The 13,946-nt window shown below is 43.2% G+C and overlaps 1 protein-coding gene across 3 annotated transcripts in view; it reads right to left on the bottom strand.

Annotated features, from left to right (window-relative positions):
- The window catches only part of LOC114434164 (disks large homolog 1-like), an 88,433-nt gene that overhangs the window by 31,152 nt on the left and 43,335 nt on the right, over positions 1-13,946 (bottom strand). For all 3 annotated transcript variants that reach the window (XM_028403146.1, XM_028403147.1, XM_028403148.1), the window contains 4 exons: positions 4,628-4,681; positions 1,748-1,798; positions 852-976; positions 324-493 (listed from right to left, as the gene is read on the bottom strand). In XM_028403146.1, coding sequence (XP_028258947.1) covers positions 324-493; positions 852-976; positions 1,748-1,798; positions 4,628-4,681 — 400 coding nt within the window. The remainder of the gene's footprint in view (positions 1-323; positions 494-851; positions 977-1,747; positions 1,799-4,627; positions 4,682-13,946) is intronic.

Below are 13,946 nucleotides of genomic sequence, written 5' to 3'. Positions count from 1 at the left end.
GGTGTCATTTCAGAGGCTGCGACCTGTGGAGGTTGCATCTGAAGACCAGCTGGAAGAAGGAGGCTCTGACAAATTATGTCTTAGCGACGGGCACAACTAACAGAACTTCATGGCCTGAAGGTAACATTTTAGATATGAATACGAACTGAGCCAGTCCTACATGAGCCAGTCCACCTCAGTGAACAACACTCATGGCCTTAAAAGTCAGCAAGGCCATACTTGAGGCCCTCAAAGGCCACACCTCCATAGACTGTGTCTTTCCCAGGATGCAGCCTGAGACACTGCTGAGACATGTGTTCACTGTGCATGCAGCGTTGTCTCACCTTTGGGCCCTTTGACCAGTTTGATATCCATGATCCTCTCTGTGAGGCTCCTCCTGCGTCGTATACACAGCCTGACCATCCCTCCGGCCTCCTTCAGCGCCTCCACAGCCCCGCTGTGGGTCACCTCTCTGACATCTGTGTCGTTCACTCGGACTATACAGTCGTTCACCCTGCACAGCGCCAGAAGTCATTTGACTAAAACACTGACCGATAAAGAAATGCCTGCTTCTATCAGACATCAGCAGTAATGCACCTTGGCAAATAGTCAAACAGTCAAACAGTGTGATTCACTACCTGCATTCTTTACTGTAATTAAACTTTGGCACAAGCCGGCCAATTTACTAAGATTGGTTTCCGTGCAGCACCCCTTTGAAAACGTCGACTCAGTTTGTTGGCAGCAGACACACGATGACCGTCTAACTTTAATGTTTTGTGTCGTAAATGTTAGACGTCTTGCTGACAAAAAGATTGTTGAATTACTTTGGTACCAGTTGGGATTAAGCATTCAGTTAGGAGCAGCTTCTCTACCTGAGTCTTCCGTTCTGTGCTGCAGCTCCTCCAGGTATAATCTTGGTGATGAAGATTGAAGGGTCTTCTCCGATGTGGGGGTTATCAGTACCTCCAGCAATGCTGAAGCCCAGGCCCGAGTTACCCTACAACACACAAACAAACAAACGATGAGCACAGATTCTTTTAGACAACAGCTAGACAATACAATGATTGACTGATGAGTCACAAACTTATCAATCACTCCTCACGCGATGCCCCATTAATCAAATGACTTCTGTGATCTCTTATGTCTTGTATTGTCATGTTATTTGCTAATATGAATAAACATCACAGTTCACTTTTGTAAACACATGACAGCTGATGACAGCCGTTGCTCGGCCTCGCTCCCTCACTCTCTCCCTGTCGTTGGGTTTAAAGCTCGTGTAATGTCTGCGTTCGCGTGTATGTCCATAGTGTCTTTAAAGCAGATCCAGTCAAGCAGACAGATCCAGGTCACAGGAGAATAGAGCGAGAGAGGGAGGGAGGGAGACAGAGAGAGCCTCAGGGGTGCGAGAAGGGGGGAAATAATGAGAGGGAAGGGAAGGGGGTTGGAAGACTAAGGATGGAGAGGATGGACAAGGAATAGAGAGTGCAGGGAAACAGGGTCAGTAGAATCAGACCAGTGGCCAGGCTGAGTGAAGGAAAAGATGATGCTAACATGAGATAAAGAAGCTGCGTCTATCTGCTTTTACAAGCTCGTCTGTTTCATGCTTTGGTTTGAACATGTTAGCAAAGGATATATTTTATATCTACTATAAGTCCTTTATTTCTATATATAGTAAAAAAAAGTGATAAATGTCAACAGAAGAGAAAAATAAAAACAAATGTGAATGCTGTATGTAGGTTCTGTGTTTTCAGTGCATGTGTGTGTTTACCCGCTCCAATGTGATTTCCTCATACTCATAGTCTGCTTCTGTTCCATTGACCTGTTGGAGAGACAAGAGGAACACATTCAGATTGTGTACATCTGCAGCCAGGGTTCTTCTTCTTTCTTCTTTTTTCTTCTTCATCGTGTTTTGGATTGTTTGTTTTTTATAAAGGTGATTGTTACAGAGTGACTCATGTGTGTTGGGCATTATGTGTATGATGAAAGTGACAAACTACTACTACTATGAATAGAAGAAATATTAAGGATATTTCAAAACTGCTCTGTACTGAATTATTACTATGAATTACAGTGCAATGAAAGTGCAGGAATGTCAAAGCCAGAGCTGCTGTAAGAATGTACTTGATATGTTATTTTTTTTAAACAATACTGTTTACTGAGTTTTTTCCCCCCAGATATTGCTTTTTATGTCAAAAAGATCACCAGTATATTAATGCAGTGTAGCAATGTATTATTTTCAAGTAAAGAATTATTCATGCTAACCTTAAAACTGGACACTTTGTGTAAATGTATTTAGTTACTTCTCTTTAGATCATAGTGCACAGATGGCCAACCAGTCAAACACTAAGATTTTCAACATTTTCAAAATGTCCACTTTAGTACGGACTTCAAACTGCCATCTTTGATTAGTTCAATCATAGAGCCAAGAAGGTCCATCTCTGCATAACGAACATAACAAGCATAATAAGAGGTAATTGTTTTTTTTTTTTACATTTTATTCTTGATCTTATTTGTCAAATTTCAGTTTTTTTAAAGAAAGGAGGAACAAAACCCACAGAATTTGATGTGTGAAAGAAGATATGCCAAGAGGCTGATACTGATCTGATACCAGAGTACATCCAACAGAAAATAAAGGCATGAATACTTTCATTATTTTACACAATAAGTCAAAGAAAAAGGACAAAATGTTATGTTTTGGTTCATTGACTAGTGTAAAGATAAGGTTGGATTCTGCCACTAATAAAAGAAAAGGCACTATTATTACATCTATTAAATTATGTTCTGCCATTTTATTTAGATTCATAATTGCTACATGATAAACATGTTTTAATCAATACATATGACATAATTTTCTTATTATTTGAGTGCATTTTCTGATCAGTAATGCACTCATAATAAACGGCCTGCAACAAATATAAGAATTACAGAAACGATAATTTATGAATGACGCATGAAACCCAGAGATTAACCTCATAATGCGTACTTAATGACGATGTATCTCTGATGTCACACTTAAGAGCATCCCTGATGAATTGACCACGAGCCAATCGCGCTGCTCAGCACAGACAGTCTGTGCTGTGAATGTTTTCTGACTGAATGAAAAGCACACAGCATTAAATCTGATCTGGACAGACTATTTTATATGTTGCCTGGGTTTATACTGGGAGATAGAATACAGCTGCTGCAGGGGACACACACACACACACAAAGACACACAGACTCCCAACAATCTGCACACAAACACGGTGCTCGAGTGGCATCCCAGTGGCCCATGTAATCCCCTTGGCTGTAATCTGTGTCTCTGTGCAGTCAGATTAGTTTAGATTTGGAGTTTTCTGTCATTCCAAACAGAGGGTGCAGTCTTCCATCAGACAGCATCCACTGTTATCTACTGAACACTGTGGATGCTGCCATGTTAGAAACAAATTAATTATGACTCAGGAAAATACCTGACTGAGCCTGCCTCCAAGCGTCTGTAATATTTAACATCAAACACAGATGCTGCATTATTTTGTTTTGGCCTCAATTTAACTCTTTTAAACTCTTCTAGAAGAGCCACTTACAGTTAACATTTTTCCCTAGTATGTGAACAGCACTCACAGCAGTCACCAGTACTGTGAAATGTGTGTGAGGACAATTCTTCCTCTGCCTGTGTTTTTTTTTTTTTTTTACATTTTCAGCTCAACAGGGAGAACCTCCACAGTAATTATATAATAAACTTATCTAACAATAACAGACACTGATTCTCTGTGGCAGCTGGTTACCAGTGAAGTGACATCTGGACTGTGCATTCTGTATTAAAAAAAAAAAAAACCTTTACCAGCCTCATGATACTGGATCAATGTTTTTTTTTATTAATTTTGGATTGGTGCATCCCTAAACAAAGAGGGAAAAACCTCATTTAAACACACTTACTGTAGAGATGTAATGAATGGACAATGCCTAATTCCATACATCACATTCATACATTTAAATCAACAGCTAGTAGTCCTAATTTGTTTCCCAAATGAGGAGCTGCATCCTCCAAAAGACTGGGTGTGCTTCATCAGGCTGAAGGTGTAGCCAGCAAAGGTTGCACCACAGTTGTCACATGGGACAGTCTAATCTGTGAAGGACTTCCTGTTTATGTTGCCCAGCAACCTGCTGCACAAAGTGCACTCTTCAGTCCTTCAGTGTTCAGTTTGTGAAGTCAGCGACTGCCAGCACGCAGCGAGTCCTGGGATATGTTGGACATTTAAGGATCCACTCGACACCTGCTCCACCTCCTCCACCACCAAATATGGCCTCTCTTGCTTCATGGGGAAAAAGAGGCCATATTTGAAGGAGCATTGGAAACGGGAAGCCCTTGTCCACCACAGCGACGCATTTGGTCTATAAATGCGCGCTTTGAAGGATGAAGCCCATCAGTTGGGATACAGCTAATGTAAAATAATGAACTACAAATACACACACACCTAAGGCCTTTATGTTGAAGCTCCCACAGTATCTACACAATGGTCTATTTTAAAATGCATTCCACTGATTCATATGTATTCAGGGCCACCAAAGGTCAAACGCTGAGTCCCTGGCAGATCTGCTCTGGCCACAGAGCTGTTACAGTGTCAGCAGGGCGCACAGATGACGGACTATAATTTAAAGCAGTACTCACGTATGGGGGGGTGTCGACGCTGTCTGTGTTGACCACCACTGGAGGGGGGTTGGCCTGCAAGAGACAACAGCCGCATCGTTAATCTCAGGTTATTTCAAGAATAATAAATGGATGAAAACAAAAGGCTGGCTGCTGCTAACTTACTCGTCTCATGTTTTGGTACAGCATGCTGAGTACATCTGTTACAGATTACCACCACGGACCGACCGCATACGCCGCATGACATGCTGCACAGCCCTTATATTGGACAGCACTAATGTACTACACTGCAAAACACACTGGAGTTGAATACAGCTTTGCTACGGTGCTCCAAGTAATTCAGAACTCCAACAAAAAGTACATTTTCTAATAGAATATACACTGCTGCTTTGTGAGGTCTTCTACGATACAATATTTCACATCAACATCCTATTATGTGTCAACTGCATTTAACATTTCCTCCTTTCTTCTCCACTCTGAGCTTAATCTCCTTGTCTCCTTGCTCTAAAGCCCAGGCCTGGATAGATCAGCACTACATCAGCGAGGCTTAGAGCAGCTGCAGATGACTGACATTATCTTCTATCTGTCAACAGTCCGAAGGGTGTCTTTTCCTCCTCATATTTGCAGGCGCAGCACAAACATCTGTCTTATTTGGCTTCTTTTCACCCTGTCTACTCTCACTTTCTCTCCAGTACTCCTAAGTCCACCATCCACAAGGAGTGTGCCAGTCCATGTAAGAACATCCACCCTTTAGTTGAGTAACAAAAAAAGAATTAAATAATAATAATAAACAAAAATCAGCCAGGCAAGCATCAAACAAGCTAGAAAACCAAATGGACAGCCCACCCTGACTTCAGACCACGAATGTGCAACAGAGCAACAGCAGCATCTATCCCTCTGCGCTAATCTCTTCCTCTCATCCAAGCCAGTCCACTCCTTTATCTCCTCTCTCACACATTCTCTCACTCCATCTCTCTCTCTCTCTCTCTTTCGGCCACATGTGCAACTGTCTGTCAGTCAAGCTGACTGGATGCTTGATCCCACATGGGAACAGAAAGACAGAGGGGGGCAGAGGGATTATAGGTATGGTGGGAGGATTGAAATCCGCCTGCTCCACAACAACGAGGAGCAGAGGGTGCAGACAGATGCACACAAACCAAAAAAAGAACAAAAAAACAACAACAACAAAAAAACAGCGTGAAAACAGAAGCGGAGGGAGGTCCAGAGAGAGAGAGAGACAGGGAAGGATGGGCTTTATTGTAAAGTACAGCAGGCCGAGGCCGTGCTGACAGGTGCAGGTGATTAGTGTGTGCATATGAGTTCAAAGAAAAAATACAGATTTAACTCAGGGATTTTGCTGCTTGAAGGGAGTGGGTGTGCAAAAAAACCCACATTGTTTTCACACAGTGCATCTTAAAGTCAAAAAAGTCATCCAGATTTCCAGCCCCTTATGATGTCATAAGAGGATGAGCTTTAACCCTTAAAGGTTGAAACTAGTCTCTGAAAATGGTGGCCTATAACACCTCATTTAAAGGTGTGCACTGAAACAAAGCCCAGAGTATGAAGGCATGACTGGATAATAATCCATCTGTGCATAGGGCATATACTGCAGAAACAATACGATCTATTGATACTGTTTATTTTAGTAAAGTCAACCCAATCAGGAAGCACTCTGGTGCTGTGAATCTCAAAGACTAGTATTTAAATGTTTTCCCATAAAAACCGAATACTTTCATCCATTTAAGAGCCGTAAGAAGACCCCACTTTATAATGCTGTCTCCTGCAAAGAAGCTAGAAACTCACTAAATGGACATTTAGCACGCGAGCATAGTGTCTCCATAGTGTCTGTATTGGTTAAAATCCCATAATCCCTCACTCTGCATAGACTGAGACAACCACGAGTATGGATCTAATTTAGTTACCTCCGCAAACAGAGGTCATTAACACCTGTCACTAACCCATGCTTCCTTATCTGACACCCCTAACATCTACAACATTACACAGAGCAGACCAAGTTGTGTGTGTGTGTGTGTGTGTCATTCACAAGGCAACAAATCCAGTCAGTCACTCAGCTGGTGATTCCATTGACACGCCATGTCAGACTGCACGCTTATGTAACATCAATATGTGTGGATGGAGCTGTGTTACATGAAAAGGCCAAAAGAACAAGCGTGCAAATATAAACAAACACACACACACACACACAACATCCATACCCAGACAGTGTTTTGTTGTTCTGTGGAAGTGATTGTTAGTCATTACATAACGCCAGCTGTGTTACCGTGGCATTACGGCCTGGTTCAGTCCAGCTTAGAAAGAGATCCAGACCATCCCTGGTTTGTCTTATTGACACACTGTGATTCAGTCCTTCAGTCATAGCTCACATGCTGCCATATGTAGGAAGAAACGTTGAAGTAGATGAGTTTGGAAAATGGTGTTGGCTGCTTTGTTCAGCTTCCACACTATCAACATAATAATTGAATTATCAATTAGCAAGCAGATGATTGCTAAACAGAAATCAAGAGTCAGATAACATCTGACCTGGAAACACACTGAGCAGAATGATTGGCTGCACAGTGACGGCTGCAAAGTTTTAAAGGCTGATTTCAAAGTTTTCCTTCTCTAACATTAGACCACACTCGCTGCACTGTGTCAGATTTTATTGATAGTACAAAGGAGTCAGTGTGGAGCGGAGCACACATTCACACAATACTCCACTCATCCTGGTCTGTCTTCACAATGTGCAATGAAACTCCATTTGACTAATGAGTTAATCAGATGGAGCGCGACTCTAATCAAATCAGAACGGCCATGCTAATCATGGTAATCACTCTGTCGCTACCTGCTATCTCTGATCAGGGCATCCACAGCAGATGTGCAGCACAGTCAACTGCCTTGTTTTCTTTTCCTCTTTTACTTAGTTCACTATTTAACACAGGTTACATGTAGATAGTTTTAGTTCTTATGATTATTTTATCAAAAAGTTAAAACGGACTGATGCTATCATCGTTCTGTGATGTTCCACTGACTGCAGGCTTTATTCTGAGAAAGGGCTATTTCAGTAAACCTCTCATTTAGCCACAAATTGTTTTGTCTGTCTATGTTTCTGAACGACTTTGCCCTCTGAGAAAAAAGAGAGAGACCGAGAGAGAGAGAGAGAGAGAGAGAGAGAGAGTCACGTCCCGCACAAGAAACAACAAAAAAAATGCAATTCAGCTGACAGCCCAGAGGGCAGCTCTGTGTGGAGAACATCCGTGAGGCAGTCCGGGCTATCAGAGCTTTACTTAAAAAGGGCACAGATAATGACAACATTACAGTAGTGGCCTTATTCTTTTAAAATGTCCAGAAATATTGCAATGTTGTTTTTTTGTGCAGTAACCCTGACAACATGATAGATGGACCCGCAGGTAAACTGGGGAAACGGGGGGACACATTTTCTGATGCTGTAAAGTTCTGGGATTTTCCTTTTTTTATTTAATTCATTAATTAGATAAAATTCCATAATCCTAACACCACTGTGGTAAAAATGTATCATTGTATATGTTGACGATTGACCAATTTGATTGATCCTCAGTTGGCTTTTATCCCAAACCGGTGGAATAATAAAGCTGCATGGTATGTCTGCACAATCTGATGCACTGTAGGCAAACATCAATAGCACAACAGCAATAAAAACACTTTGTGAATGCGGCTGCTCCAGTTAAAGTTTCCCTGCACAACTATAAATAACCTCAGACCCCCAGATTATTTTGAGACATTTGTACTGCACAATGCAAGTTGACCAACATGTCAGGTGTTAACATGCACGTAGTTTGTTTGTAGAACCATCGAGCATCGAGGAAACCGTGAGCTTGCTGTGAAGCTAGCAAGCTGTAGTTAGCATGTGGGTAAATGGTTTCTGGGGTCTCTAAGGAAACATGCATATAAAACTATACCAGAAAAACTACTACAAGCAAGAAATGTTTCTGACAGGCCAACACTTCTCACTATCATCACACCTAAATCACGCCTGTAACTGCTCGTGCATTCATACAGGACACTGAGCGGACCAAACCAGCTCTGGTTCAGCAACAAGCATACTGCTTAAAGCCTGGCAAGATGGATGTTTGTGAGTTTGTCATCTCAATTCTCACAACAATCCAGGGCTTCAGCTGTCCATGGATGGCATACATCCGACTAAAACCTACCTGCACATGGGCGTGTATTTGTGGAAAGTGATGCATGAGTGGCACATGGGGGGCTGCTTCCATTGTGTTCCAGATATATGTGTCATTGGGCCACGGCCAGCCCCCAGCTTTGGCTCTACTCCTAGTGGGACTCTTTTTCACGCTGTCCTTCAGGTTGGGGAACTTCCCTCTGGAGCCGCTGGTGTTCAGGTGGGTAGGCAGCGTGCTCCACCCATAACCTCCCAGTGCTGAACACAATGGGAGCTGCGGTGAGTGAAAAGGATGGATGGACAGGGACTGGGAGGCGTGAGGAAGAGGAGGAGGGTAGTTGTGGTGGTGTTGCTGGAACAATGAGTGGTGACTGGGTGAATGGAGCTGCTGCTGGTGGTGGTGGTGGTGGTGGTGGTAGAGCTGATGGGCCGAAGGCGAAGAGAGCAGGTGGCTGGGCGAGGCCAGCGGGTGGTACTGATGCTGGTTTGGGGGATGGTGCTGCAGCTGATGATGACTCGGTGACAGGTGAAGTTGGTGGTGGCTTGGCGAGTGCAACAAGGTACTTGGTGACTGTGGAGCCAGCTGGTACGTTGGTGATGGTGGTGCTATGTGATAGTAACTTGGAGAAGGAGAGGGAAGCAGATGTTTGGGCGAATGGCAGCTGTCCCTCGGTGAACGAGGATGGTGCTTTGGTGAGTGAAGTGGTGAGGCCTGGTGATTTGGCGTCTGCACTTGCAATAAATTCTGGTTATGCTTCGAGTGAGAGTGGCTCTTGCTTGACTTGGCCTTCCCTTTGCCCTTCCCCTTAGAGGAGCCGCTGCCGGGCTTCTTGGGGCTACAACAAAACTCATGGCTGTGGAAGTAAGTGGTCATAGCGACAACAATTTACAAAAAAAAGCCCTCTTGCCGTCTTTATCTCTCTCTTACTACATCGTCTCCTTTACAGAGATGACAAAAGATACAAGCTCATTAGAATGACTTGTGTCCCAATAATGTAGGTCATGCCTCTCAAGAACAGAGAAATCCAGTACAATGCTAGTTTCAGCGCTTTCTTCTCAGCTCAGTGGAACATCAGAAAATAAGCAACACTACCACTGGAGTAGGCATCGTCTCCTTTAGAGCATCAGCTAGTCCTGAGCAGTGAAGCATCCTCCTTTGGTGCGATATTTAACACTCTTCTTCTTGTCTCAGGGCCCTCTGTCCATCTCTCAGTGTTACAAGACGATACAAGATCCCAAAAAGAAGCAGCAAAACCCCTCAGACAAACTTGCTCGTGGATGGGACTCAATTCATGTGCTCCAATGGAAGATTTCTGCCTCCACTCCACTGGTCAGTCACTGACAATAACTCATATCATCCACCTATGTTTCTGCGCCCTGTGACAGAAGTCGCAGCTGGATAACAGCTCTTATATTCCAGGATCAGGATCCAAAGTTTGGTTTGTTTCTAGATGCTTTCTATCCCATCCAGGAGTATCAATGAACTAAACTCATCTTCTTCCTCATCTTTTTTTTCCCTTTTGTGATAAACTCCATTCGCACATCTCTAACCACAAATCATTTTCATAGCCGCACTCATCTTTCTCTGCCGCCTCCCTCTCTCAGCGTCTGCCCCTCTCTCTCTCTCTCTCTCTCTCTCTCTCACTTTCCGGGACTAGCCAATTAGGGGCTTCCCTGGCCTCCTGCACATGACAGCAGCCAGGCATGACTAATCGATAGGCAACTGGGGACAGTGATACAGCGCTCAGAGCTCAGTTGCAGTGTATGTGTGTGTTTAGAATGAACGGAGTGCTGTGATTGGTGGAGGCCAGTCGCTTCCATCAACCTTTGTCTTATTCTTTTAAAGCATCACAAGGCAGGCTGGGTCAGCTGCAATACAGTGTTTGTGAGTGCGCTGGCCTACTTCCCTGTGGGAATGTGTCTCTGTGAGTGTATGTGTACCTTTGCTTGGTCAGACACACACACACACACACACACACACATAAACATCACAGCTATATTTCAGTCAGTCCTTGTCGTCATTTAAATGTAAATTTGATCAGTTTCGATAGCCGTACTCGTGCGTGTGTTGTGTATAAATGCACAGAGGTGATTGTAATCTTTGTTCTTTCTTAGTACTGTGTGATTTTTAACAGTGTGTTAGCTCTATTAAGATGCATAGCATCTCACTTCAAGTCATGTGATCCCCCATGAAACACCTGTGCAAAGCTTTCAAGAGACTAGTTCTTTGTACAATGCTGAACAGAAATCACAGGCAACATTCTGTGACACCACAGATGGCCATTGTCCCTCACTCCAAAAACACATCATCTGATTTATAACACCAGAATCCGAGAAACAACTCAACTGTTGTGCAGAAGGCCATTCAAAAACTGAAATTCAGCCCTTCAGATAAGTTGTCGCCGCTGACTCCATAATGGCTAATGGGTCCACTCTTCTAGGTCAGCTCATCTAGTTACTGATTAACAGAAAGTCTTTTCCTAAAATTTTGCAAGAAGCAAAACCAAAGCAAACTAACTTCGAACACATTAGAATCACCAGCCTCCAAGTAATAGGGCCTCAGATCAGAGCCCACATAAATGCTTTACAGAGTTCAGGTAGCAGACACGTCCTCACAGCAACTGTTTATGAGACTGTGAATCAGGCCTAAATGGTCGAACTGCTGCAAAGAAGTCACTACTGAGGAAGAACTACGAGTAGAAAATCGCTGAGGATTTGCTGGTGACACTGATAACAAATATGGCTGCCACAGGCATTCGGCAGCATTGCCATTCCATCTGGTTTGTGCTCACAACAATAACCCAAACACACCTCCAGGCTATATAAGCACTATCTGACCTATAGGAGGTGAGCAGTGAGCACTGTGTCTGATGGCCCTATGATAAGTCCTGTAAGTTTACAATAACTACTACTAACAGTTTAACATGTACACAGTAGGGGTATTAATGAATATTTTTCACATCAGTATAAACATAGCTTCTGGCTACCTACAGCTGGTATTTAGGAAATGACAGGAGCTGCCATTGGTTCTGAGCTGGAGAGATACATACACACATACCTATGTGGTTATAGCTATGAGCTGTATGTCTTTATAATGCCAGCTAATATATGCCACAGCTTGCCCCAAACCAGAAAGAGAGGCACACATTAAAAAGCAGCACCCATGTGGAGAACACAAAGAGCTGCAGAGAGGGTGGCTGAGAGAAAGCCTGTTATAACGGCTCAGTGTGTTAGTCTGTGTGTTTCCTGTGTAAAGTACTACAAGCGCTGCAGGCTAACCGCTCAACCAGGAGAGGATGAGCTAGGAGAATAGGCTGTTAGCATCGCAGCGCTAAATGAAGCCAGCACTAATATAGCGCTAGAGGGTGGGGCAGGAAAAGGGTGGAGGCTGAAAATGTAGGGACGGAGGGGTGGAGGGGGGGGGGATAAGGAAAAAGTTTCATAAGTGTGATCTGTTACTTTATCAATTAGAAACATGAACTATGAATATGTTTAATCATAAAACATCTGAGTCAGCGTATTCTCATCAAGCCAAGCTCCATCTATCCGTCTGACACGACTATAAAACACATTAGACAACACATCACATCAGTCTGTGGAGTGTCACATCATTGTCATGTCAAATAGTTCCCCTAATTGAATCCATATTTGATATTCTGGTCAGAATGACCTGACAATCACACACATATTATTCTGTGCAGGTCAGCTTGATTCAATGTGCTGAAAAGCCTCAGTATTAAATTCAGGTTATTTCAAGTTAAAAGGCTCTTCTTTGCTCCCTTAAAAAAAGAATAGGTGCATGATTAAGTCATCAAGAATCAATGAGGATCAAGTAGTCAGACATCTCCGCCAAGAGCTTGCTAGAAAAACGTCCATTTAAGTAAAAATCAATTAGCAACTCTGCAGGGAGGCCAGATTTAGATACTGCATGTCACCAGCAGGGGGCCTCTGACTCCACAGACAGATGGAAGTTAGACTGCATGCACACAGATGGTGCACTGTTCCTCAGTTAGTGGAGAGTTACTTGATGAAGTAGTCAGATATAATGAGCACAGATTGGCAGTTTGGCATGACTGCGTATCAAATAAATATCGAACAGACTGTTAGAGGAGCTAAATACAATCACACCAACATTAAAAGCTAAAGAAAATGTCGTTATTCAAACCATTTGAAGCTGCTGTGTGACTGACTGAACCAACTGGTCACACAACAACGGTATAATAGCTTCATTTAAAGGTAAAGCTGCATCTGACTGCATCTCAGCACAGCAACGCAGCAGAGCTGTGATCTCAGACATGTGAGGTCACAGCCTGAGATCTTCATTATCATATATCACACCAGCAGCCACACACAACATGGCAGCATGAATCAGGATTGATATGATCTGAGAAGGGGGTTTGTTTTTGGGGTTGGTGGGGGAGGGGTTAGAAGGTGATGGTGTGTGTGTGTCTGAACAGCAGCTCAAATAAAACAACACAGTAAACATCTACAGTCAAATATGACTGGAAATAACCCAGTGAGTGATGCTGCATGATATATTAGTTCATATTACACTATAATAAAACACAAAATGTTCTATAGGAACTTCTCTCCTCAGTTTCTTCACTTGCCACTCTTACTATAATCCTCATACTCAGACTGCAACTTTCAATGAAAGAGGGCTACACTTGACTCAATACCTTCTTTGCAGGACAGCTAACCAACACACCAAAGCATGTCAATCACGGAATATGGCATAAGAAGGTATGAGAACAACAACAAAGCTGCAGAGCAGGACTGTAAAGCCCACCACATCCTCACGGTTGAACAGGTGGACTGATTATTCCAGGCACTCAGAGCAGCACCATCACACATAGTACTGATGTAGATTGGGGTCGAGTCTTCTACACTCTGAGAAGAACCTCCTCCTCGACCTCAGGAAGTGATCCTACCTTTAGGACTATTTGGAAAGCTCACATCCTCAGGTCAGCACACAGAGTTCAACAGTGACTGAGTGGCTACAATACTCTCTCTTTTTCACCTGTATCCGTGTCACCCTCTGTCTCTCGCTTTTTCCTGTTGAAACCTTAGAGTCCGACTGCCAGCCAAAGCATCAGGATGAAGTAATACTGATGTAATGAATTCTCCGTTAAGAGCACGGTCTCAGTGTCTGTTACAAATGAGTTTGACACTCTTGTTTCTTTC

Source organism: Parambassis ranga, chromosome 4 (genome assembly GCF_900634625.1).
Source record: "Parambassis ranga chromosome 4, fParRan2.1, whole genome shotgun sequence".
Classification (NCBI taxonomy): Eukaryota; Metazoa; Chordata; class Actinopteri; family Ambassidae; genus Parambassis; species Parambassis ranga.
Note: the sequence above shows the minus strand (reverse complement) of the source record. Positions and strands in the feature narration are given on the sequence as shown.